The sequence below is a fragment of the Anomaloglossus baeobatrachus genome, chromosome 5 (genome assembly GCF_048569485.1).
Source record: "Anomaloglossus baeobatrachus isolate aAnoBae1 chromosome 5, aAnoBae1.hap1, whole genome shotgun sequence".
Taxonomy (NCBI): Eukaryota; Metazoa; Chordata; class Amphibia; order Anura; family Aromobatidae; genus Anomaloglossus; species Anomaloglossus baeobatrachus.
In genome coordinates this window covers 534,894,675-534,918,905 of record NC_134357.1, presented here as the reverse complement: position 1 = coordinate 534,918,905, position 24,231 = coordinate 534,894,675, and the positions used below count along the sequence as shown (strand labels likewise).

The 24,231-nt window shown below is 44.3% G+C and overlaps 1 protein-coding gene across 1 annotated transcript in view; it reads right to left on the bottom strand.

Annotated features, from left to right (window-relative positions):
• LOC142312172 (uncharacterized) overlaps positions 1–24,231 on the bottom strand; it is a 197,891-nt gene that overhangs the window by 114,844 nt on the left and 58,816 nt on the right. Inside the window, 6 exon segments of the mRNA XM_075351075.1 lie at positions 82–1,288; positions 9,100–9,190; positions 9,388–9,485; positions 9,569–9,692; positions 9,895–10,074; positions 10,204–10,353. Of these exon segments, the coding sequence (XP_075207190.1) occupies positions 82–1,288; positions 9,100–9,190; positions 9,388–9,485; positions 9,569–9,692; positions 9,895–10,074; positions 10,204–10,353 (1,850 nt within the window).

Below are 24,231 nucleotides of genomic sequence, written 5' to 3'. Positions count from 1 at the left end.
TTCTGCGTAAAACATTTCCCACATTGAGAGCATGAAAAGGGCTTCTCCCCTGTGTGAGTTCTGTGATGTTTAACAAGATATGCTTTATCTGCAAAGCATTTCCCACATTCTGAACATAAATATGGCTTCTCTCCTGTGTGACTTCTCTGATGAATTACAAGATCAGCATTCCGTGTAAAACATTTTTCACATTCTGAACATGAAAAAAGCTTTTCCCCTGTATGGGATTTTTGATGTGAAATAAGCTGTGTTTTCTTTGCAAAACATTTCCCACATTCTGAACATGAATATGGCTTCTCCTCTATGTGGGTTTTCTGGTGTCTAATAAAATTTGATTGATTTGAAAAAGATTTTTCACATTCTGAACATGAAAAAGGCTTCTCCCCTGTGTGAGTTCTTTGATGTGAATTAAGCTGTGACTTCCTTGCAAAACATTTCTCACATTCCGAACATGGAAATGGCTTCTCTCCTGTGTGAATTTTACAATGTTCAACAAGACGTTTTTTATATGAAAAACATATCCCACATTCTAAACATGAATACGGCTTCTCCCCTGTGTGAATTCTCTGATGGGTTACAACATCTGACTTCTGTGTAAAACATTTCTCACATTCTGAGCAAGAAAAAGGCTTCTCCCCTGTATGCATTTTCTGGTGCCTAACAAGATTTGTTTTACTTGCAAAATATTTTCCACAGTCCGAACATGAAAAAGGCTTTATGTTTGTATGTATTGTCTGATGCTTAGCAAGATATTTTTTACTTGCAAAACATTTCCCACATTCTGCACATGAATATGGCTTTTCTCCTGTGTGAATTTTATGGTGAAAAACAAGGGTTGATTCTTTTACAAACTGTTTCCCACAATCAGAACATGAATATGGCTTATCTCCAGTATAAATTCTCTCTTGTTCAAAAAATCCTGATTTCTGCTTTTTTTCACCACACTCTGAAGACATTTTTTTGTCCTCTGTGTGAATATTTTGATGTGCAACAAAAGACATTTTGAGGGCAAAACTTTTTCCATATTCTACACTTGAAAATGGCTTCTTTGCTTTGAGAGTAGTTGGATTTCTCATGTAGCTTTTGTGAGTTTTAACATTCTTAGCAGTCTGTGATAAATCAGAAGATATGACCTGTTTAACACAATCAGATAATAGTTCTTTGCTGTGAAGGGATAATGGGATATCTGGAGTGGTATTAACTTCAGTTGTATCTTGTGTGATATTAAGGTCATCTGGTTTAAAAATTGAAGATGTCAGTTTTCCATCTGGTCTCCTGATACAGTTATCTGTCAAGAATAAAAAATACTTTTTAATAAAATATCCTTTAAAATTATATTTTTCTACAATTCTTGAAAAATATCCATGGAAAAAGCAAGGCATAAAAAGTTCAAGAGCTTTTTCTCATGTATTTGCATGTGTATATATTTATGTACATAAAAATTATTATAAAGAGAGCTGTATCATACTTTTTCAGTTCTTCTCTTTTCCTTGTTTATCATCATGTGTACTTTTTCTTCATCACATCTAAATTTAGAGTACACCAAAAGGAATGTGTATGTATTTAATGGGCACGCATATTGTATGTATTAGTTTTATATGTATATACAGGTGCATCTGAATAAATTAGAATATCTTCAAAAAGTTAATTTATTTCAGTAATTCAATACAAAAAGGGAAACACATATTATATAGAGTCATTACACACAGAATAATCTATCTCATGTGTTTATTTCTGTTAATGTTAATGATTATGGCTTACAGCCAATGAAAACCCAAAAGTCATCTCAGAAAATTAGAATTATTACCACAAAACACAGACATGTCCAGGACATGTGCTACCATTGTCGCTTTCGTTGTATCAAGCCACTCATGACCAATACACAACGCCAAAAGTGTCTTACCTGGGCCAAGGAGAAAAAGAACTGGACTGTTGCTCAGTGGTTCATATAGTGTTGTTTTCAGACAAAAGTAAATTCTGCAGTTCATTTGGAAATCGCGGTCTCAGCGTCTGGGGAAAGAGTGGAGAGGCCACAATCCAAGCTGCTTGAGGTCTAGTGTGAAGTCTCCACAATCATTCATGGTTTGGGGAGCCACGTCATCTGCTGGTGTAGGTCCACTGTGTTTTATCAAGACCAAAGTCAGTGCAGCCGTCTACCAGGAAATGTTATACCACTTCATGCTTCCCTCTGCCGACAAGCTTTTTGGCGATGTTATCATTTTCCACCAGTACTTGGCACTTGTCCACACTGCCAGAAGTACCAATACCTGACTTAATAACCACAGTATCACTGTGTTTAATTGGCCAGCAAACTTGCCTGACCTAAACCCCATAGAGAATCTATGGGTTATTGCAAAGAGGAAGATGAGAGACACCAGACCCAACAAAGCAGACAAGCTGAAGGCTGCTATCAAAGCAACCTGTATAGATCTGAAAATAAGGAGCGCTGATAGTGTAACACCAAAGTGATCAGTGGGGTATACCTGGAAAATATACACTCACCTGGATCAGTTGTGACAGTCACAACCACTAGTGCGCATGAGATAATAGCGTCTGCTGCAGCCCCACGTGGATGAGCATACAAGATAAGGCAGAAAAGGGGTTAATGCTGCGCATCAGCCAAATGAAGACGTATAATGTTGATGAAGATGAGTATTCTTTTATTTCATAGGTCTACGCGTTTCAAGGTGACAACCTCTTCCTCAGGACCAATGCATCAACCAGGTTGATGCATTGGTCCTGAGGAAGAGGTTGTCACCTTGAAACGCGTAGACCTATGAAATAAAAGAATACTCATCTTCATCAACATTATACGTCTTCATTTGGCTGATGCGCAGCATTAACCCCTTTTCTGCCTTATCTTGTATGATCAAAGCAACCTGGGCTTCCTTAACACCTCAGCAGAGCCACAGGCTGATCGCCTCCATGCCACGCCGCATTGATGCAGTAATTCATGCAAAAGGAGCCCCGACCAAGTACTGAAAGTACTGAGTGCATTTACTGTACAGACTTTTCAGTAGGCGCCAACATTTCTGAGTTTAAAATAATTTTTTCAGTTGATCTTATATAATATTCTAATTTGCTTAGATAATGACTTTTGGATTTTCATTGGCTGTAAGCCATAATCATCAACATTAACAGAAATAAACACTTGAAATAGATCACTCTGTGTGTAATTACGCTATATAATATATGTGTTTCCCTTTTTGTATTGAATTACTGAAATAAATTAACTTTTTGATGATATTCTAGTTTGAGATGCACCTGTATATACATACACACAGACATTTGTACAATTTTAAATATCAATTTTGATGGTTTTATCACTAAAATCTTTTTTTAACTAATTATTTTGCACAGCACACAATATACTTCATACACATATACTGAATATATATGTATTATATTTTGTTTTCTATATCATGTAATGTATTATCATCTGTATGCGTATGTTTTATGTGTATTTTTTTATAATTCCACAGTTTATATTAGATAGAATTATTAAAGTGCAAGTAACAATAACTATCATCTATTCTGATGCCCATTGCAACGTCTGTAAGCACTTTACATAGCAAAAATGTCCTGCCAGTCCCTTTAATCTGAAGCTAGCATGCTGTAAGAGTTAACATGCAGTTTACAGCTAGCCTTCTCTTATCTCAAAGTCTGTTTTTGTTTACCTGCAATGTTAGTTTAAGCATCTTAGTTTTACCATTAATGGGTCTGAGGAGCAGTGAGCTGTAGTTAGACTCTGCCCCCTTTTGTGATTATTACCTTCTGTCTATGGCAATATACACTGAAAGCTTGATGTGGGCGGGAGCAGCTCCCAGAGCTCTGCTACAAGTTAAAAATAATATCTTTCACTGTGTCAGAATAATTGTGTCACAACTGGCGTGACCAATTGGGAGAGTTTACAGGGTGGGGGGCCCCTCTTCTTCCCCTAAAGTTAATGGAGTGCCCTTAGCTTATCCTCTACCCAGAATTAGGCTTGAAGGTAGCAACGTCTGAGCCCCCAGCCTTTCCCTATCTCCTGTCCTGGCCTTGATGACTATGTCCCCACCACACCCAGATAAAACAAAAGTAACAGACAGGGGGTTTAAAAAGAGAAACACATGCACACCAATAACCCACACCAGGGAACTACAAATGGTGCACAGGGAGGGTTAACAAAGGAAAGGAGAAGGTAACTAAACAGGGTCCTTTCACACTACTCAGCAGCAGAACAGCAGCAGAACAGCAGCACTGCTTCATGACTCCAGGCCAAGCTCCAGTATGATCTAAATATTCGGCATCCCTGCAGGAAGCAGAGGGTATTTATCAAGCCCAGAAGTGGTCATAACAGCAAACACCTGGGTCAGGGTTATGAGCTTGCAGCAGGCAAAGCAAAACTGACATTAACCCCGACGCTGCCTAAACGAAAATACACATTTAAAATGTATGGTCTCAGATGGTAAAAGAAAACTAGCCTGGAGCCTGGTCACTACTCACGAGGCACATAGTAACAACCGTGACAGGTTGCAGCCAGTAATCTAAGTGATACATTGTTAGATTCAAATGTCTGCCTAAATAATGCTGCTCTTAGAGGAGGTAGCAAAAACCTGCTGAGTTTCCCTTTCACAGCTCCAATGCTGTCATCAATAAGTTTTACCCTTTTCTGTATTGAAGCATTTCAAATATACCTATATAGTTTCCGATGCTCATTCTGTTATAATGAATTCACACATATTTGTGCGCTGATGTGTCCTGACCGTGTCAATCAATGGATGCCGCCATGATCACCTGACCTGGCTCTCGCTCACATGACTTGTGGACGTCACCGGCCTCGGGTTCTCATGTTTTCATCCCTGACGCACCTCGGCATGATATGACGAGCAAGTTATTAGCATTCCAAAGCTGACCGGCCACCACACCTGTGTTGCCAACTTTCCAGAAATTCTAGGGCATTCCGTAAAAAAAAGCACTATATTGCCCTGTCCATAAATGATTGTTACTGAAATTATTTTACAGTTTAAAGTGAATGCAGCTGATGTGTTCACATCAGAATTATGGTCTGTGGAGATGCATCACTTATAAACTTAATGCTTTATTGTGGTTTGCCAATTTGACTCTTGAAGACCAGGTTTGTGCCCAGCTCGTGCTTCTGGAGACACATACCTCTTAAATTAAGTGGGTTCTCTTCACTACAGAAATGCCAAACATGTGGATGCTAAATGTGGTTTAGACACACTGTGGGGCTCAGAATAGAGGGGCATTTGGATTTAAGAGCTCAGATTTTGCTAGATTTCTTTTGGAGGGCGAGGAGGCATATTGTTTTCCAGAGACTCTGTGCTACAAGTAAAGTGGAAACCCACTATATCCCCATTAAGAGGTAACGGACCCAATTTGAGACTTTCTTTTTGTGGACGGAGTTGAAGTTTTTATTGGGAACATTTTACATAATATTTTGGATCACATTTATCCTCTGCTCTACTCCTGACTTATGTCAAGGTTTCCATCTAAATCTCCATATGACATGAATCAGATGAAACCCTTGAAAGATCCTTTCCCTATGTGGCAGGCAAAGATACTTTGGGAACCACTCCTGTGCGCGGAAAATTGCCATTATGTAGATGTACATCATAAGTTGGCAAGTAACCGCAAAATATTATGTACTGGTATGTCATATGTCGCCAAGGCGTTAAAGCGACCCATCACAATGCAGAAGTGACTGAAGACAATCAGGTGCAAGGAGAAATTAAGTTAATTTCCTCCCAATTGCAGAGCTTTTGCTGCATCGGCTAGTCAGCTTCAGAACCTTTTTTGAAAATATCTATAATCTATTTTATTTTTTTTTAACTGTAACTAGATTTTGGGAGACAAAAAGGCAAACAAAATTCTGGGATGTATCAAGACAAGCATTGAATCTAGATCAAGACAGGTAATTATTTCCCTATACTCTGCCCTGGTCAGACCCCACCTGGAATACTGTGTACAGTTCCTGGCACCCCAATTCAGACATTGATATATTTGAGAAAGTCCAGAGAAGAGCAATAAAGATGGTAGAAGGTCTGCAAACCATGTCCTATTAAAGGGAAGGTGCCATCCAAAAAATATATATATATTAGTTTTTAATAACTGAAAAAATATAAATTATTCATGTTTTAAGGTCTTCTTTAAATATTATAATGTTTTAATGGAGCAAAATATGAAAAAATAATTTTAGTTTGATATGTTCCACTTTTTAACACTAGGGAGAGCAGCTGCTGAAAACCAAGTGCAAAACTAGCCTGGATTACAACTGCAGTAAAAGTGGGCAGAATCTGCGCTCATGTGTGTGATGTCACACCTCCCCCTCCCCTTCTGGGTGTTTCAAAAGGATAAGGGAAGATGAAATTTAAGACCACAGTGCAGAGCCATTTTGTTGGGGCCTGAAAAGTGATCCTGAAATCTCTAAAGTGTCACCAATGACAGCTGGCATAGTGCTCCACTGTATACAGTGCCTCACTGTGCCAATGATATTCCGTGCTCCGCAATCCCATGCCCCATGATATACAGTGCTCCGCAATGCTATGCGCCATGATATGCAGTGCTCCGCAATACCGTGCCCCATGTTATACCGTGCTCAGCAATGCCGTGCCCTATAATATATAGTTCTCCGCAATACCGTGCCCCATCATATGCAGTGCTCAGCAATACCGTACACCATGATATACCGTGCTCTACAATACCGTGTACCATGTTATACCATGCTCCGCAATGCCATGCCCCATGAGATGCAGTGCTCCGCAATACTATGCACCATGTTATACCGTGCTCCACAATACTATGCACCATGTTATACCGTGCTCAACAATACCGTGTCCCATGATATACCGTGCTCTGCAATGCTGTGTCCCAATTTACAGTGATCTGCAATATCATGCACCATGTTTTACCATACTCCGCAATGCAATGTGCCATGACATACAGTGCTCCGCAATGCCGTGCCCCATGACATACAGTGCTTCACAATACCGTGAACCCTGTTATACCATGCTCCTCAATGCCGTGCCCCAATTTACAGTGCTCCGCAATACCATGCACCATGTTATACTGTGCTCCGCAATGCCGTGCCCCATGATATACCATGCTGTGCAATACGTGCACCATGTTATACCGTCCTCCGCAATACCGTGCCCCATGATATACCGTGCTTCGCAATGCCGTGCCCCATGATATACCGTGCTCCGCAATGCCGTGCCCCATGATAACCGTGCTCCGCAATGACATGTACCATGTAATACCGTGCTCTGCAATGCCGTGCCTCTTGATATACAGTGCTCCGCAATACCATGCACCATGTTATTCCGTGCTCCGCAATACCATGCCCCATGATATACAGTGTCCCATAATATAGAGCTGTGTTAGTGTGTTCAGAGCACAGCAGCGTGTGATTTCTCTGCTTTGTTTTGAACACAGCTGCGGAGAGCAGCGATCTTCAGCCAGGTATTGTACTATAGATGTTAGGCCCCGGTACTCACCAGATCCCGGACCTCCGCTCCCTCCACCTCCTCCTGTGAGCCTGGTGTCTCGGCAGCTACACCTGTCACCGCTGACTACACAGTGACAGCAGGAGCTGCTGGGGATCGCAGCTAATGTACTCACCTCATTCCCGGACCTCCTCGGCTCCTGGCAGAATCTCCTGTCAGGGTTGATTGTAGAATGTAACGGGCTCCTTCCAGGCCCTGACTGCTGCCCCTAAATTCTAGTGTCTTCATTAGTGAGTCTGTTACAATGTTCGGGCTGCAGTCACAACCTGGAAGATATTCTAGTGTCTTCAGTAGTGAATTAGCTACAAAGTACTGGCTCCTTTCAGGTTCTGACTGCAGCCTGTACATTCTAACAGACTCACCAATGAAGACATCTGGAAGGAACCCCTACATTCTAGGCTCAACCCTCCTGTCAGCCCAGTGTCACGCTTGATTAGCGCTGATCACAGAGCAGTCACAGGGGAAAAGCGCATACCATACGATGTGGGATCCACAAAGATAGCGGTTGTCTCCTCCCAGAGCTGTGATCTCTACAGCCTATGGGACGTGTCCAGGTCACAGCATCAAGCAGTTACAGTGCAGAAGATACGGTCGGAACCAGACTATCAGCACTTATGCACAGTGACTGTCATATCTGAGGTAACTGTCGTTACAGATAACAAATCCAAGATGGCAGCACCCAGTGTTTCAGTAAAACTAGAATTAAATAAAACTAAAAACAATTAATTTTTTAATAATGGATTCCATAATACAAAAAATAAAAAATGCGGCAGTTTCCCTTTAAGACCGGCTAAAAGTACTAGGAATGTTTAGTTTGCAAAAGAGAAGGCTAAGAGGAGACTTCATAGCGGTTTACAAATATCTGAGGTAGTCACAGTGCAGAGGGAACTACCCTATTCTCATTAGCACAAGGAAGTACAAGAAGCAATGGGATGAAAATAAACGAAAGGAGACTCAGATTAGACATTAGAAAAAAAATTCTGACAGTGAGGGCAGTCAGAGTGGATCAGGCTACCACGGGAGGTGGTGAGCTCTCCATCAATGGAAATCTTCAAAAGCTGCATAAACATATAGCTGGAGTGATTTAGGAAAACATGCCTTTGCAGGGGGTTAGACCCGATGGCCCTTGAGGTCCCTTCCAACTCTACCATTCTATGATTCTATAAAGAATGGAAAAAAAAAATTCCACTTGGCTCTCATTGCACATGGAAGGGTGATTCGTCTTAGCAGCAAGGCGCACCATAAGGATTATATATTTCTTTGAATGATTTTCTAAGTATTCAGTATATTCTACATACCCAATCATTTGTCTTTGCAGTTTAGAGATCTGGGCAGGTAAAGGTGAGTATTTTCTAACCCGAGAGGGAAGCAAAGATCCTTTGAGATCTTGCCAAACCGGGAGTAAACCAACAGAGAAACTTCCAATGCCCAAAGCAATGGGGACAGTTATCAGTGGAAGAGCGTGTACTCGTTTAGGAGGACAAAAGGATATAGCTTATATGTGATATGGCCAAACTACACCACAGATAAAGCGGCCACAGACGGTGACTGAGAAAAATCTATGACATTGCTGCATTAACTGGGTAATACTCACCTGGGTAGTCATCTGTAGGAATCTCCTCTTTACACCGCTCATCACCCCTCACATAGGTCTCTGTAGTATTACTATGGGTCAGATTTTCACCCTGAAACAAATATTGTAAAAGTCACAGACAGATGGAGAAGTCACATCTATGATCAGCTCTAATCCTGCCATCTCCACCGTTCTCATTACACAAGTATAAAACATATAATACTGGTGGATAAAACAAGACTGAGCACAAAACATTCACAGCCGTCTACACATCATAGGGAGATTTCATGGCACCTTCTCTCCATCTACCTGATGATCCTGAGGAACACTGGGATCTTCTTGTTTACAGACCTGTGGAAGAAGAGGACGGGGACATCTCTCTGGTGTTGTCCTCTTACTGGATAGAACTGGAGGAGACACATATAGGGAGTGAATTCATTCTTTACATACAGAGAATTATAGGCTGTGTGTATTTAGTCCTGTCTATTACCTGGTGATGTGAGAGGCTGGGGAACCTCCACTGTGATGTCCTTGTACTGATCTTTGTGTTTTTCTAAATACTCCCACTCCTCCATGGAGAAATAGATGGTGACATCCTGACATCTTACAGGAACCTATGTCCAAAAGATAGTCTGGCTCACTGAGAGTGCTCAGGGAAAATTGAGACAAAACATTTACAGAAATCCCGGCACACAACTGTGTGCCGGGATTTCTGTAAATATCTTACAGGAACCTGACACATACAATGATATCGTCATCCCCCCGATCTCTTCATGGCGTTACTGTATAATGTCCCAGCATTCCCAGCAGTGTCACCTCTCCAGTCAGCAGCTCAATCATCTTGTAGGTGAGTTCTAGGATCTTCTGGTCATTGATGTCCTCATGTATCGGGGGGTGAGGTGGAGGCCCCATGATTGGACTCAGGGGTCTTCCCCATCCCTCAGACACAGGGTCCTGACAGCGCTCACTAGAGGTCTTCTTCACTACTGTGTAATCCTAGTTATGGAGAGACACATTAATAAATCTCACTACAGACATTTCCAGAGTCCTCACCTCTCCAGTTCTGTCCATCTGTTATTCCCATAGATAACAATGATGTAATGTGACGTCATCAGAATCTCTCACCTCTCCAGTAAGCCGGAAGAGGATCTCTAGGGTGAGGTGTAATATCCTCTCCGCCATCTTGTCCCTGTCCCTCTCTATCCTTGACGGGTCAATCAAGAAAATTCTCTTATATAGAAGATCTCAGCTGAGAGGATCCAGTATTATAGGGCCCTGAACGGAAAGAAGATGACGATGTAACATCACAAAGAATCCTGTATAATAATAATACATTTACTGGAGATAATAAGGGGAAACATCTGAGGAGATAGAACGTGTAAATGTTATATTCTCAGATTCTATAAAACTGGAATGTCATAAACATCGGCTACTCGCTGCACTCGTCACTCAGATGTGATAGTAAGGGCGCTTTCATACTTGCGTTAAACGGCATCCGTTGCTATCCGCCGCCTTGAGGAATTACGGTAACCGTTGCAGAAAACCGTTTTATTCCTCATAGACTTCTATTAGCTACGGATAGCAACGGATGGCCTTGCGTTGAATCCGTTAGTCGACGCTGCGTTGCATCCACCTGGCGGATGGAACGCTGCATGTAGCGTTTTTCTGCGCTTGGTGGAGTGTCAAAAAAACGCAACATGCAGGATTCCGTCGGCGTACGTTGTTTTTATAATGGACGCCTATGGTGGCAGATTCCGTTAGAATCCGTCATCTGATGGATTCCCTTACCGCAACCGTCTTTACACAACTGCGCATGCCCAGATGTGTAAGGTCAAGAAAAAAAAAACTATAACGGATTGCGTTATTTTGTATGATCCATTGCATCCTTTGTGCCACTATATGCAACACATCCATTGCATCCGTCACAGAACGCAATGCAACGGATGCTGTTCAACGCAAGTGTGAAAGCAGCCTAACGGATACTCTGCTTCTCACTCAACTACTGCAATAGGCTGCAAAGACTTTAGTGCCCCCCACAGACAGTTTACACATAAAAACAAACAAAAGTTAGCTAAACAGAAGAAGAACATTATTGATTCTTGTTGGCAGAGAGAAAATATCTTCCATATATGTCAGGTAAACCGAAAAATAAAAATACAGTATTATCGGACGCTGGAAGCAGAGATGCTGAAGTAGAACTTTTTATTTCACACAACGCGTTTGAGGCTGCTGGCTCATAGCAAAACACTTCCGGAGGTGTGTGGGTGGTATTATTTATTTTTTTAAAATTCTGCGTCAACTACACGTCTTAGTACGCTGAATGAAAGCCTAATTTGAGCCGAAGAAACAGTACCCGCAGCGCACACAATGCAGGGCATCACTCGAGCACAAGCGCGATACACACATGGCTGATTTTCTCGTAATTTTCCAAGCCTGAGCCCCGAGCCTAAGGTTCGCTCATCTCTATTCATAGAATCTTGAGCTCAATACTTGCAATTACTTAAAAAAATTCTGGTCCCTACTAGTTTTTCCACTCTCGCCAGTATTGCCCATAGGGTATATTACAGACCCACTTGGGTAGGTGACCACTTTTGAATCCGAGGTAGCTATTGACATCTAATGGTTTAAAAAATGTGGAGGTTATGATGGTATCATCTCTCTCTTTACTAATATTGAGGTTTAAAAATTGAATGCTGGTTTCAGATTCGGTAAAAGAGAAGGACAAGCTCGAATTATTTCTATTCAATTGTTGAACAAATGACTCGTCTACTGTACCCCTCCAGACAAAGAAAAGATCATCAATAAATCTTTTAAATAATACGATGTGACCCATCGTCATGAGAGACCGCGCAATGAAGACGGACTCAAACCCATGAACACATTTGCATAACTGGGTGCAAACCTCGTCCCCATTGCAATTGGTGATAGGCCACATCCTCAAAAGGTAAAAAGGAGATACCATCCATCAAAAAAGTTTTTTGTATTGCAAAGTTGAATCTTCAGCTAAATAATGTTCTATTGCCTGTATACCCAAATCGTGAGGTATATTCGAGTATAGTGAATTGACATCAAGACAAAAAAAATACACAATTTTAACTTGGGGAAGTTTTCGAATGCTACTCATTAGATGTGATGAATCGTGAATGGAAAAACTCAAATTCAAAACATATTTCTGCTAATCTACATAATGGGATGAATTAGCAGTGATGGAACTGATCCCTGAAATTATAGGACAGCTGGGTGGGTGGGAGAGACTTGAGAATTTTAGGTAAAAAGTCATCAAACACTTTTTTTTTTATTTTTTTTATGTCCAAAAAAGTCTTCTCATTCCTGTTGAATAGGTTTTTTCTATGGCTTTCTTAATAAATATTTTATAAGCTTAAAACTATTGAATAGAGGGGTCACTAACCAACTTCTCATACTGTGTTTCCAAAAATAAGACACTGGGGCTTATTTTTCAGTAGGTCTAATTCTTGAACAAACATAGGTAGGGGTAAGTTTACCCCCCAAAAAAAGCAGACCCCCCCTTCCCAGGAGACTCATACTTACCAGACCCCAGACATCTGAGTGGCTCCCACGTTCTCCTCCTGCGATGTTTGGAAAGCACTCCCAGCAGGTATGCTCCACATGGTCATCCCCTGCTTCTGGCCAACACACTCACATACATCAGATTACACACACACACACACACACACACACACACAATCACTGATCAGACCGCAGAGACAAACACTCACTAGTCACTCACCACATACGGCGTTATAAAATGCCTCTGGCCGCGTGGAAAGATAGGAGGAAGTTACACATCGCAGGTCTTGTAAGCATTCCATCCACAACTGAAGGTCCTTGTGTTCCACGGCACTGCCTCTCAGGATTCTGCCGGCCAGATGAAATCGGTATCGCAGGATGTGGGGATTGTGGGTGTGATCTGATGTGTATGTGTGCGTGCAATCTGATGTGTGTGGGTGTGTGATCTGATGTGTGTGTGTGTGTGCGATCTGGTGTGTGTGGGTGTGCGATCCACTGTAGGTCGTCCGGCTCGGCGTCGGGTGAGTAGGATTGCGGAGTGTCTGCTGTCTATAATGAAGTGTTCTGCAGTATTCTTTAACGTTTTTATCTACATGGATACTTCATTATTGAACCGCGACTAGGGCTTATTTTCAGGCTAGGGCTTATACTTAAGCCTTTCTCCGAAACTGCTGAAAATCCCTGCTAGGGCTTATTTTTGAGGGAGGTCTTATTTTTGGAAAAACACGGTAGTAGTTGGAGTCCCCTAATATATGGAGTCCCTCTTGTAGATACCATTCCTTACTCAAAATAACCACTCTGCTACCCTTATCCGCACTTCTGGTTACTATATTATCATTCGCTCTCAGAGTTTGTAAGGCCTGCCTTTCTGAGGACCTCAAATTATCTTTCTTATTCATGCCCCTTGGGAAACATCTGATTTCCTTTTCCTTAAGCAAAAGATGCTGAAAGGTTTCAAGATGACTCCCTTTATGTTGTAATGGGTAGAAACTGTATTATTTTTATTATTATTTTTTTTTACAAAAAAAAATGTGTTGAGGAGTCTGATCCCCCGTGATTGTGAGGCCCACAAATATCCAGTCTCGTCCACTTTATCTTACAGGGAATAAGTCTTGTTATCCAGTAAATTAAATTTTGATTATTTTTCGGAGCCTTCAGTAGTTCTGATGTGTGTGGGTGTGTGATCTGATGTGTGTGATCTGATGTGTGTGTGTGTGTGTGTAGTTGATGACTCAGTAGTTGATGACTTTTAATCTAACAAATATAATATAAAGTGATGAAGAGACCGGAGGGGTCTGGAAATCGGCAAATTATTACCATCTTTTCAGCTATTACGTCCACATGCAAACATTGAGTATTTGGTGAGTTTTTCGCCTTAGTATATGTAAGACAAAACTAGAAATAGAACAATCAGAGGAAAAGTATCATAGAAAAATGGGCACCACTTCTGGTTTTGGCTACAAATACGGAGGTAAAAAAAACCCCAAATACTCAACGTTAGAATGTGGCCTAAAAGCATCAGCCACTGAGGACTCTAAACTTGGATTACGGTACTTTTCATTTTATCTGCTGAAAACGTAGCGGGGGAGGGGAGACCGGTGTTCTCTATAGACACATCCTAATATATCATCATAATAGGCGGGGGAATAACAATGGTTTTCTACAATGGTGTTATTAAAAACATAAAGCTAATTAACCCACCGTCAGGAACAACTGATCTGACAGGAGCAACTTTTATAGTTTCATTTCTCCCTTCTCATCAGATTGTCAGGAAATCCCCCATCCCCCAATACCTTCCTGACTCTTGATGCTTTGTGAAACCTGATATCACAGTTGTACTGCAGAGACTCAGGAGAGAAGATATAAGGCCTAAGCCACAAGGCATGAAAATTGGACCGAGTGGAATGCGATAAAACATCGCATTCCACTTGGACCAATATTAGCCTATATGCCAGCACTTATGAACAATTATATTCTCAGCCCTAATCGGACCAAGAAAACAGTCACTGCATGCTGCGGGTGTAATGCGATCCTTGTTTCTCTTGCACCCATTCAAGTCTATGGGATGAGAAAAACATTGCACTGCACTCGCATTACACCGGTGTAACGCAAGTGCAAAGCGAGAATGGCAATAGGCGGCAACGGAGGAGAGAGGGAGATAAATCCCTCCCTCCCCTCCCCAGCACTGGCCCGCCCCTCCTCAGTGCCGGCCCACCCCCCGTAGCTGTGGTCTGATCGCACGATTTGACCTCAGTCGCAATGACACTAGCATGACACTCGGCTCCCGCTGTGCTGCCAGCGTGAGCAGAGTGTCATGCGCGGATCGCAGTAGTCCTCATGTGGCCCCATAATTAATCATCAATCCCAGATAATCGTGTATAAGGTAAGCATTAATTTTTTTCCTTTATTTATAATCTTTAAAAAGGACAACCTTAGTTATTCTAATATGAACAGATCAGGCTCACAAAGCCATCACCAGACTTGGTAATTAACCACAACCACCTTAGTCAGTCGACCGGTACATAATGCCCTAGTTAGGGTCTTTTCTGGTGATGGCCACATAGGTACAAAAAACACAAGAAAAAAAACTAAACAAAACAAGGGGTGATCGTGCTGGCATCAAAGGACAGTGGTCCAATTGAAAAAAAACTCAGCAAAATAAATCATGAATACCTAAATAAATTGATTGATAATCTCTAAGAATGCTGACAATGGTCAATCACAGATAGAAACTACCACGTAAAAGGTATTAAGATAGGAATGGTCTCACCCAGTCCTTTTTCATCTGAGGACCTGAACTTTTGATCCCTAAAAAGAAGACTGAGACCCAGGTCGGACTGACAAGGTTTATAACTACCTTTGACAATGGCGCGGACAGCGTACGCCGGATATTGGGTAAACATTGGTCTATCTTACAAATGGACAGGGATCTGTGCTCGATTCTTCCGAAGAGACCACAGATTACCTACAAGAAAACGAAATCCCTGTCAGACCGGCTGGTCCACAGCCATTTTGCACATTCAATTGAGGATAACTGGCTGGTAAGAGGTGTGAAGGGATGTTTCAAATGTTCAGGCTGCATTGCATGTCCCGTCATACAGACCACCAAGACCTTCAGAAGTAATGTGACCTCCAGAGAGTATGTAATACGGCATTTTATCAACTGCCGAACACAAGGGGTCATTTATAAAATCGACTGTACTTGTGGCCTTGAGTATATTGGAAAAACCATCCGTGAATTTAGACGGAGGATAGCTGAACACCTTGGTGACGTGGAACATCATAGAGACACAGCTGTGGCCAGACACGTCACAGAAAAACACGGTGGGGATGCACGAGTGTTGAGGTTCATCGGAATCGACAAAGTTTTGAGACCCAAAAGAGGAGGAGATTGGGATAGACTTATCATTCAAAAAGAGACAAGATGGATGTTCAAGCTTGAAACTCTCTCTCCCAAAGGCTTAAATGAGCAATTACTCTATAACAGCTTTATTTAGCGCACTTAGATGGTGTTTCCCTGTTTTAATATTCCCCCCCCTTTTTCCTTTTTGGCTCCCATTAAGTGGGACTCTAGGATCGGATGATGGGTCATCTTGCCTATTCTATAGTGCCACTGTGTCTGTGGCTAAACATGATATCCTAGTGTCATATTATGCTATCTACATGGTTCATATTGTTGTGGAGGATGTGTTTTGTGAACCAATGTGGGAGATAATAACACAATCTGTGGATCAATTTAGACCTTCGAGGTTTGATTTGCCATAACGAACTGTACTTTCCCAATTGATTGAGGATCACTTGAAAGGACCCTCTATCTTTTAGCCTAGCATTGTGTGCAAGGATCGGCTAAATGTTTTTGTCTAAGGCGCCTGGATGAGGCGTTATCCCTAAAAGGGCTCAACCTATGGGAGGAGCTCTATCTATCTGGAGCATCCTTCTGTTTGGAAGGATTTAGCCAATGAGCAGCGCTGTCTATGTTGAATGTTAACCTTTCACTCTAATACGTCAGGAGGTGAGATCTATCTCTCCCCTCATTTCCGGTGCGTGCAGGATGGGCTTCCCCTGTATATATTTTTGGCGCACTTGGCCGGAGGTGACGCGCGAGTGGGCTCTGACGTGCACCTCCGGTCACACGTGTTTGAGTGATGGGAGGTTCCCCCTCTATCTCCTGTGTGTGCAGGATGGGCTTCCCCTGTGTATATGATTGGCGTGCTTGGCCGGAGGTGACGCGCGAGTTGGCTCTGACGTGCACTTTCGGTCACACGTACCTAGGTGATGGGAAAACCCTCTCTATTTCCGGTACGTACAGGATGGGTTTCCCCTGTACATATGATTGGCGCGCTTGGCCGGAAGTGACGCGCGGGTTAGTTTGCGCGTGCACTTCCGGTCCTCGTGCATACCCTTACGGGTGGAACGCAAGCTACGAGGACTGGTGAGAGGAACCACATGTCTGAGGCGATAATGTTTATCTGCCCTCATTATAGTGTACTTCCGGCCGAGGTGGGCATTACCTTTGTGGAACGCACGTGACGCTACTTGGGAGTTTTAAGTACACGTGCCGCATCGAGCCTCTATGGCAGGATCCACATGGCTTTAATTAAATAAACATCAGGTGAGCTGTACCTCCTGAATGGAGGAATTTTATGACCTATATGTTTAAAGGGAACCTGTCATCAGAAATTTTGCTTTAAACCTAAAAGTTTCCCCTTCTGCAGCTCCTGGGCTGCATTCTAGCAAGGTTCCTGTACTTTTTGTGGCCCCTTTTAAACCAAATTAAATACTTTATAAGCTTGTACCTTTTGCTATGTAAATTTTGTAAATCGTCCATGGGGGCGGGCTCTCTGCTGACCGTTGCTGTTCCTCCAGCAGATTTATGCCGCCCCCCAACGCTGAATTTCATATCTCAGGACGCCGCCCCTGGTCCCGTGCATGCGCTGTGCGACTGTAGCGGGACTGTGCACTGTGTGCACGTGTGACCGCTGGTGACGTTTTGCGCAGGCACGAAGTTATGGGCGGCGCTGTGAGTGTCATCAGCAAGTGCCGCCCATAACCTCTTGACCGCACTTTCCCCTCTTCCTCAAGCGTTCTGCGCAAGCGCTTGCTGGCCAGATGACCCGACGTCACCTCTTTCCCATCTTGCCCTGCTGCAGGGTAAGATGGGAAGGAGGTGACGTCGGGTCATTTGGCCGGCGAGCGCTTGCGCAGAACGCTGGAGGCAGTGGGGGAAAGCGCGTCCATGAGATTATGGGCGGGCACTTGCGATGCAATCACAGCGCCGCCCATAATCTCGTGCTTGTGACACACGTCACCAGCGCTCCTGGCGTGGGCGGCACCTCGGGCGCAGTGGGCGGCGTCCTGATGGATGAAATGGAGTGTGGGGGGATGGCGTCAATGTGCTGGAGGAACAGCAACGGTCAGCAGAGAGCCCGCCCCCATGGACGATTTACAAAATTTACATAGCAAAAGGTACAAGTTTATAAAGTATTTAATTTGGTTTAAAAGGGGTCTCAAAAAGTACAGGAACCTTGCTAGAATGCAGCCCAGGAGCTGCAGAGGGGGAAACATTTAGGTTTCAAGCTAAATTTCTGATGACAGGTTCCCTTTAAATGACCCCACTTTCTGCTATGCCAGACTCTCTGATACTATGGTTTTGTGAGTGTGGCGCCCTGAACTAGCCAGGTCGTCACAGGGACTACAACACAACACCCCCACCCCGAGATAGGCACATCAGTCAGACACAAAATCCTTGTTGCCTCCCTCCAGGGGCTGATGTCCACACCAGGTGGGGTGGAGCCAGGCGGTTGGCCCCACCCACTGAGGAGTTCACAGTCCTGGAGGCGGGAAAAGGAAGTCAGAGTAGTTCAGAGAGTGAAAGAGTGAGGAGTAAAGTAGTAGTAGAGGAGCAAACTGACTGTGTCCGGGTACGTGGCCCGGGCACCAGGAGCAAGGTTGGCAGACGTAGGTGGCCGTCTGCAGAAGAGGCAGATCAACGCGGAACCGTAGGACCGGGGACGGGCGGTGGCCCGCCGGTACCGAACCGGGGAGCGAAGTGAAGCCAGCACAAACCGGCAGGGCCTGCGGACCCTGACCAGGCTTGGAGTCGCCATCAAACAGGTCAAATCCGTTAGTGAGCGGAACCCCAGGGGTTTCCAAACAGCCAAGACCCGATTGAAGGCAATCGTCCAAACAGAAAAAGGGAAATACAGCTACCACCACAGCTAGAGTTCCCAGGGCCAGAGCCTGCGGGCAAAAGGGCTCCTCCGGCACCTATCCACGCTGGGGAGCGGGTTACCGGTGGGAAGCCATCGGGACTGAAAATACACAAAAAGGTGCAGGGAAAGGCAGCCACCACCAACCGTCCGGGAGAAACCACAGCAGCCGGCTGCGGGACCCGTCCATCCAGCCGTTTGTTTTACCAGAGACTTGCATCCATTTGGGCTGAGTGAGTACTACCGTGCCGTCCGGCACCGCGCTGCGCAGTTCAAGCGCCCCCTGCACCTTGCCCAACCCTGCCTCCCCGTCACCTCACCGGGCCCCGGGACAACCAACCCCTACCCACAGAGGGGGAAACAACATCCCAGCTGCTCTCTGTCATCGCTCCCGGGATCCCCGTCACCAGCAGCGGTGGTGCCCCAACCTCACCACAACCCGTGGGTGGAGTCACGGACCAAATCCCCAAACCAAACTAACCCCCTTTCACTCACGGGCGAGGAGTCCCCAGATCCAGCCCACCGCTCGAGCCACCGAGCAGCAGCAGCGCCGGACCCGAGCGTGGTGAGCGCAGCGCCCCGCCGCCCGCGACATGAGGGCTGGCAACAAGGACCTGACTGATAATTATCACTATGTCCCCTGAAGAGTCGCTGTGACGAAATGCATCGGGATGCCATCAGGGTCAGCGTAGGGGTCCAGCTCGAGACCTATAGATGTGGTCCGTCCTTGTTAGGACGGAAGCTCGGCGCAGCAGGCATTTATTATTTTCTGATTCCCTGGCTGAATAGGGACAGCGAATACCGGACGACTCTATTGAACATATTCAGACGGAGAGACTGCATGCCCTCAGATGAAAAAGGACTGGGTGAGACCATTCCTATCTTAATACCTTTTACGTGGTAGTTTCTGTGATTGACCATTGTCAGCATTCTTAGAGATTATCAATCAATTTATTTAGGTATTCATGATTTATTTTGCTGAGTTTTTTTCAATTGGACCACTGTCCTTTGATGCCAGCACGATCACCCCTTGTTTTGTTTGTTTAGTTTTTTTTCTTGTGTTTTTTGTACCTCTGTGGCCATCACCAGAAAAGACCCTAACTAGGGCATTATGTACCGGTCGACTGACTAAGGTGGTTGTAGTTAATTAACAAGTCTGGTGATGGCTTTGTGAGCCTGAACTGTTCATATTAGAATAACTAAGGTTGTCCTTTTTAAAGATTATAAATAAAGGAAAAAATTTTAATGCTTACCTTATCCCCCTGTGGCCCCGACCTAACTGTGTTGGCTTCTCAGGCTCATTGTTCTTGAACACGTCACACTATATAAGTTTGGTATTTTATGTTTTTAGCCATCACAATTGTTACTTTAGCTTGTTTTATGAATGGATAGTGCAAAATTTGTGGTTATTTCATAGAAATAAATGAGATTTTCTTACAAATGAAAGTGTGCTTCACAGGCACATTGTTCCCTGACACAAATTCTCTCTGTTGCATCAGATTATCTGCTGAAATGGAGAGGAAAATGTATGGTGTATCAAAACCCCTTCATGTTGAAGGCGTGATAATGCTCTTAGATGATGATGATGATGTTGATGCAGACCCCACACTGCATGAGGATTTATTTAGGAGAAGAAAGTGAGATTGATTCTCATGATGAGATGGAAGTATGTAAAATTGATTCTGAAACAGATCAAGATGGTGAGAGTGATGAGGATGAAGAAGATATAGAAACATACTGTATATGGGGAGGGGGTGATGATATAGCTGATCAGGTGTGCTCAACTTTCAGCGTCAGCAGAAACACCACACGCCTGTCAATGATAATATTTTTCACTATTTTTAACTAGTGATTTGCCTTGAACCACTCCGTAGAAGAACCTATCTAATTATGAATGTCACTCATATCATAATGCAATCTGCCTGACACATGTGAAAATGATGTGCAATTCTTGCTCTTTGCTCTGCAAAAGTGTTTTTTTTTTGGTGAACCTACAGCATTATTCTGAATGAATATGTGTCGAATACCATTTTAGGTACCTTAAAATTAAGCTCTTTCCCCTAAATTTACTTTTTTAATAATAGTTATGCGCTGAAAACTGGGGCTATTTGGCAGGAGTTGTTAAATGTGTGTACTTTAAGGGGTGCTTCACACATAGCGAGATCGCTACCGAAATCGCTGCTACGTCACGGTTTTGGTGACGCAACAGTGACCTCATTAGCGATCTCGCTGTGTGTGACACTGAGCAGCGATCTGGCCCCTGCTGTGAGATCGCTGCTCGTTACACACAGCCCTGGTTCGTTTTCTTCAAAGGCGCTCTCCCGCTGTGACGCACACATCGCTGTGTGTGACAGCGAGAGAGCGACGAAATGAAGCGAGCAGGGAGCAGGAGCCGACATCTGGCAGCTGCGGTAAGCTGTAACCAAGATAAACATCGGGTAACCAAGGGAAGCCCTTTCCCTGGTTACCCGATATTTACCTTCGTTACCAGTGTCCGCCGCTCTCGCTGCCAGTGCCGGCTCCCTGCTCTCTGCACATGTAGCTGCAGTACACATCGGGTTAATTAACCCGATGTGTACTGTAGCTAGGAGAGCAAGGAGCCAGCGCTAAGCAGTGTGCGCGGCTCCCTGCTCTCGGCACATGTAGCTGCAGTACACATCGGGTTAATTAACCCGATGTGTACTGTAGCTAGGAGAGCAAGGAGCCAGCGCTAAGCAGTGTGCGCGGCTCCCTGCTCTCTGCACATGTAGCTACAGTACACATCGGGTTAATTAACCCGATGTGTACTGTAGCTAGGAGAGGAAGGAGCCAGCGCTAAGCAGTGTGCTGGCTCCCTGCTCTCTGCACATGTAGCGACGTTATGATCGCTGCTGCGTCGCTGTGTTTGACAGCTAAGCAGCGATCATAACAGCGACTTACAAGGTCGCTGTTACGTCACAGAAAATGGTGACGTAACAGCGACGTCGCTGTCGCTATGTGTGAACCCAGCCTTAGAGTTAATTGGGGTTATTTTGCACCTGATTATGTGTACTCTCTTATTACATCCCTAAAAAGGTCACTGATTAATTTTACAGCACTGAAATTGAGAAAATTAGATATTATAGGCATTTTTCTAGCCTGTCCCTGACAGGTGCATTGATCCTGAACTCATTAGTGAAGGCATTGTTCCTGACGGAGGGTTCTTAAAAAGAAAAAAAAAAAGTCAAATACAGTGACACTAAGGAAAAAGGTAAAAAGTTCTTCTGGAATAAAATGTCCCCAGACTGTCTCCATTGGACCCCTTTCACACGTCCGTGTTTAATCAGGTACAAGCCACATGCATCGGTATGGTCATACGTGTGACATCTGTGTTTGCATACGTGTGACATCAGTGTTACACGTACCAGACTAAACACGGGTCTTTGAAATAAAAAGATTTTCTATATTTACCTGTATCCATCGCTGTTTTCTTCGGCTCTGCTGCCTCCTGCTTCTGACTCCCACTCATTATATTCATTGATTATTCACTGCACTGAGGACCTAGAAGCCGGAGCATTGCGATGACAGCATCGGGGACTGCATCGCCGGGGACTGCACCAGGGACAGGTGAGTATCCAGCAAGCAGTGTGTGTACAGTGACATCCAGGAGGTCATTGGCATTCCCAATGAACTCTGATGACTTTCTGATGACACCCACACAGTGGGTGTCACCACGGTGACTTCACGGGTGCATCAGAGTTCATTGGGAACTCCAATGACCTCCTGGACGTCACTGCACACACACTGCTTGCTGGATACTCACCTGTCCCCGGCGAAGCGGTCCCCGATGCTGTCCTCGGCGATGCTGTCCCCACAATGATCCAGCTTCCAGGGTCTCCGTGCAGTGAATAATCAATGAATATAAGGAGCATCGGTCAGAAGCAGGAGACCGCAGAGCCGAAGAAAACAGCGCTGGATACAGGTGAGTATAGAAAATCTTTTTATTTCAAAGACTCGTGTTTTCTCCGATACACTATTTCTCTGTCACACTGATGTCACATGGATCACATCAGTGTGTGATCCGTGTGACACCCGTGCTGTCGGAGAAAAATTGGACGTGTCTCTGTGTGCGTAGCCACACGGTCCGTGTGAAAACACAGACGTGTGAGTGACTCCATAGAATAACATGGGTATGTGTGACATCCATGTTAAAAACAGATGTCACACGTACCTGAAACAGGGATGTCTGAAAGGGGTCTTACACTATACAGCTGAGATTGCAGATAACGGCCCCTCATACATCTATAGCCCCTGCTGACTACCGGATCCACATTTCCAGACTGGATCTGCAGCAAAAATGGCAAGGAGAGAGGGGAGGAGATATATATATATATATACATATATATATATATATATATATATATATATTAGGAGGTGGGAGGGTCATACCACATTGTGGGGGGAGGGAGGATTCATATATTAGGAGGTGGAGTCAGTGATACTATACAGTGTGGGGGCTGGGGGGACATTATACTGTGTGGATCAAGAAGGGGGCGCTGTACTACTGTGTTTCCCCGAAAATAAGAGCTAGCAGGAGTTTTCAGGGATGCTTAAATATAAGACATCCCCTGAAAATAAGACCTAGCCGCGGTCAAAAATTAAGTGTCCATGCAGCGGTAAAAGAGTTAAAGACACTGCAAGACACTTCATTATAGACAGCGGACACCCCTAAAGAAAGAAGACAGAAGAGAGAAGACCCCCGATCATACTCACCAGACGCCGGAGCAGGTGAGCGCATCAAGGTCCTGCGGCGGAGCATACACATCACACACATCAGATCACACACACACACTACAGATCGCATCCACACACTCACCACATCCAGTGATATCGCTTGCTTCTGGGCGGCGATACTGTGCAGTGCAGTGACCTTCAAGGACCTGACGGAGGATCACATGGCCGGAAGCACGTGATATCTTGGGATATCGTGCGTGTGTGCGCGCGATTGTACTGGTATGTGCAATATCGTGAGTGTGTGTGAGTGTATGCGATCGGATGCGTGCCTGTGTATGCTGTGTGAGTGTGTATGCGATCGGATGCGTCGAGTGTCGGCAGGAGGCCTGCGTGCAGTACAGCTGCCCGGAGCGCCCACAGGAAAGCACAGGGAGGAATGATGTGAAAGCTGTGTGTATGCTTTTCTGATGTGTGAGTGTTAGCAGCTGCTGGGAGATCACAGGAAAAAAAGAGAGAGAAAGAGCGAGAGGGAAAGAGAGAGCGAGAGGGAAAGAGAGAGCGAGAGGGAAAGAGAGAGAGAGAGGGAAAGAGAGCGAGAGGGAAAGAGAGAGCGAGAGGGAAAGAGAGCGAGAGGGAAAGAGCGAGCGAGAGGGAAAGAGAGAGCGAGAGGGAAAGAGAGAGCGAGAGGGAAAGAGAGAGCGAGAGGGAAAGAGAGCGAGAGGGA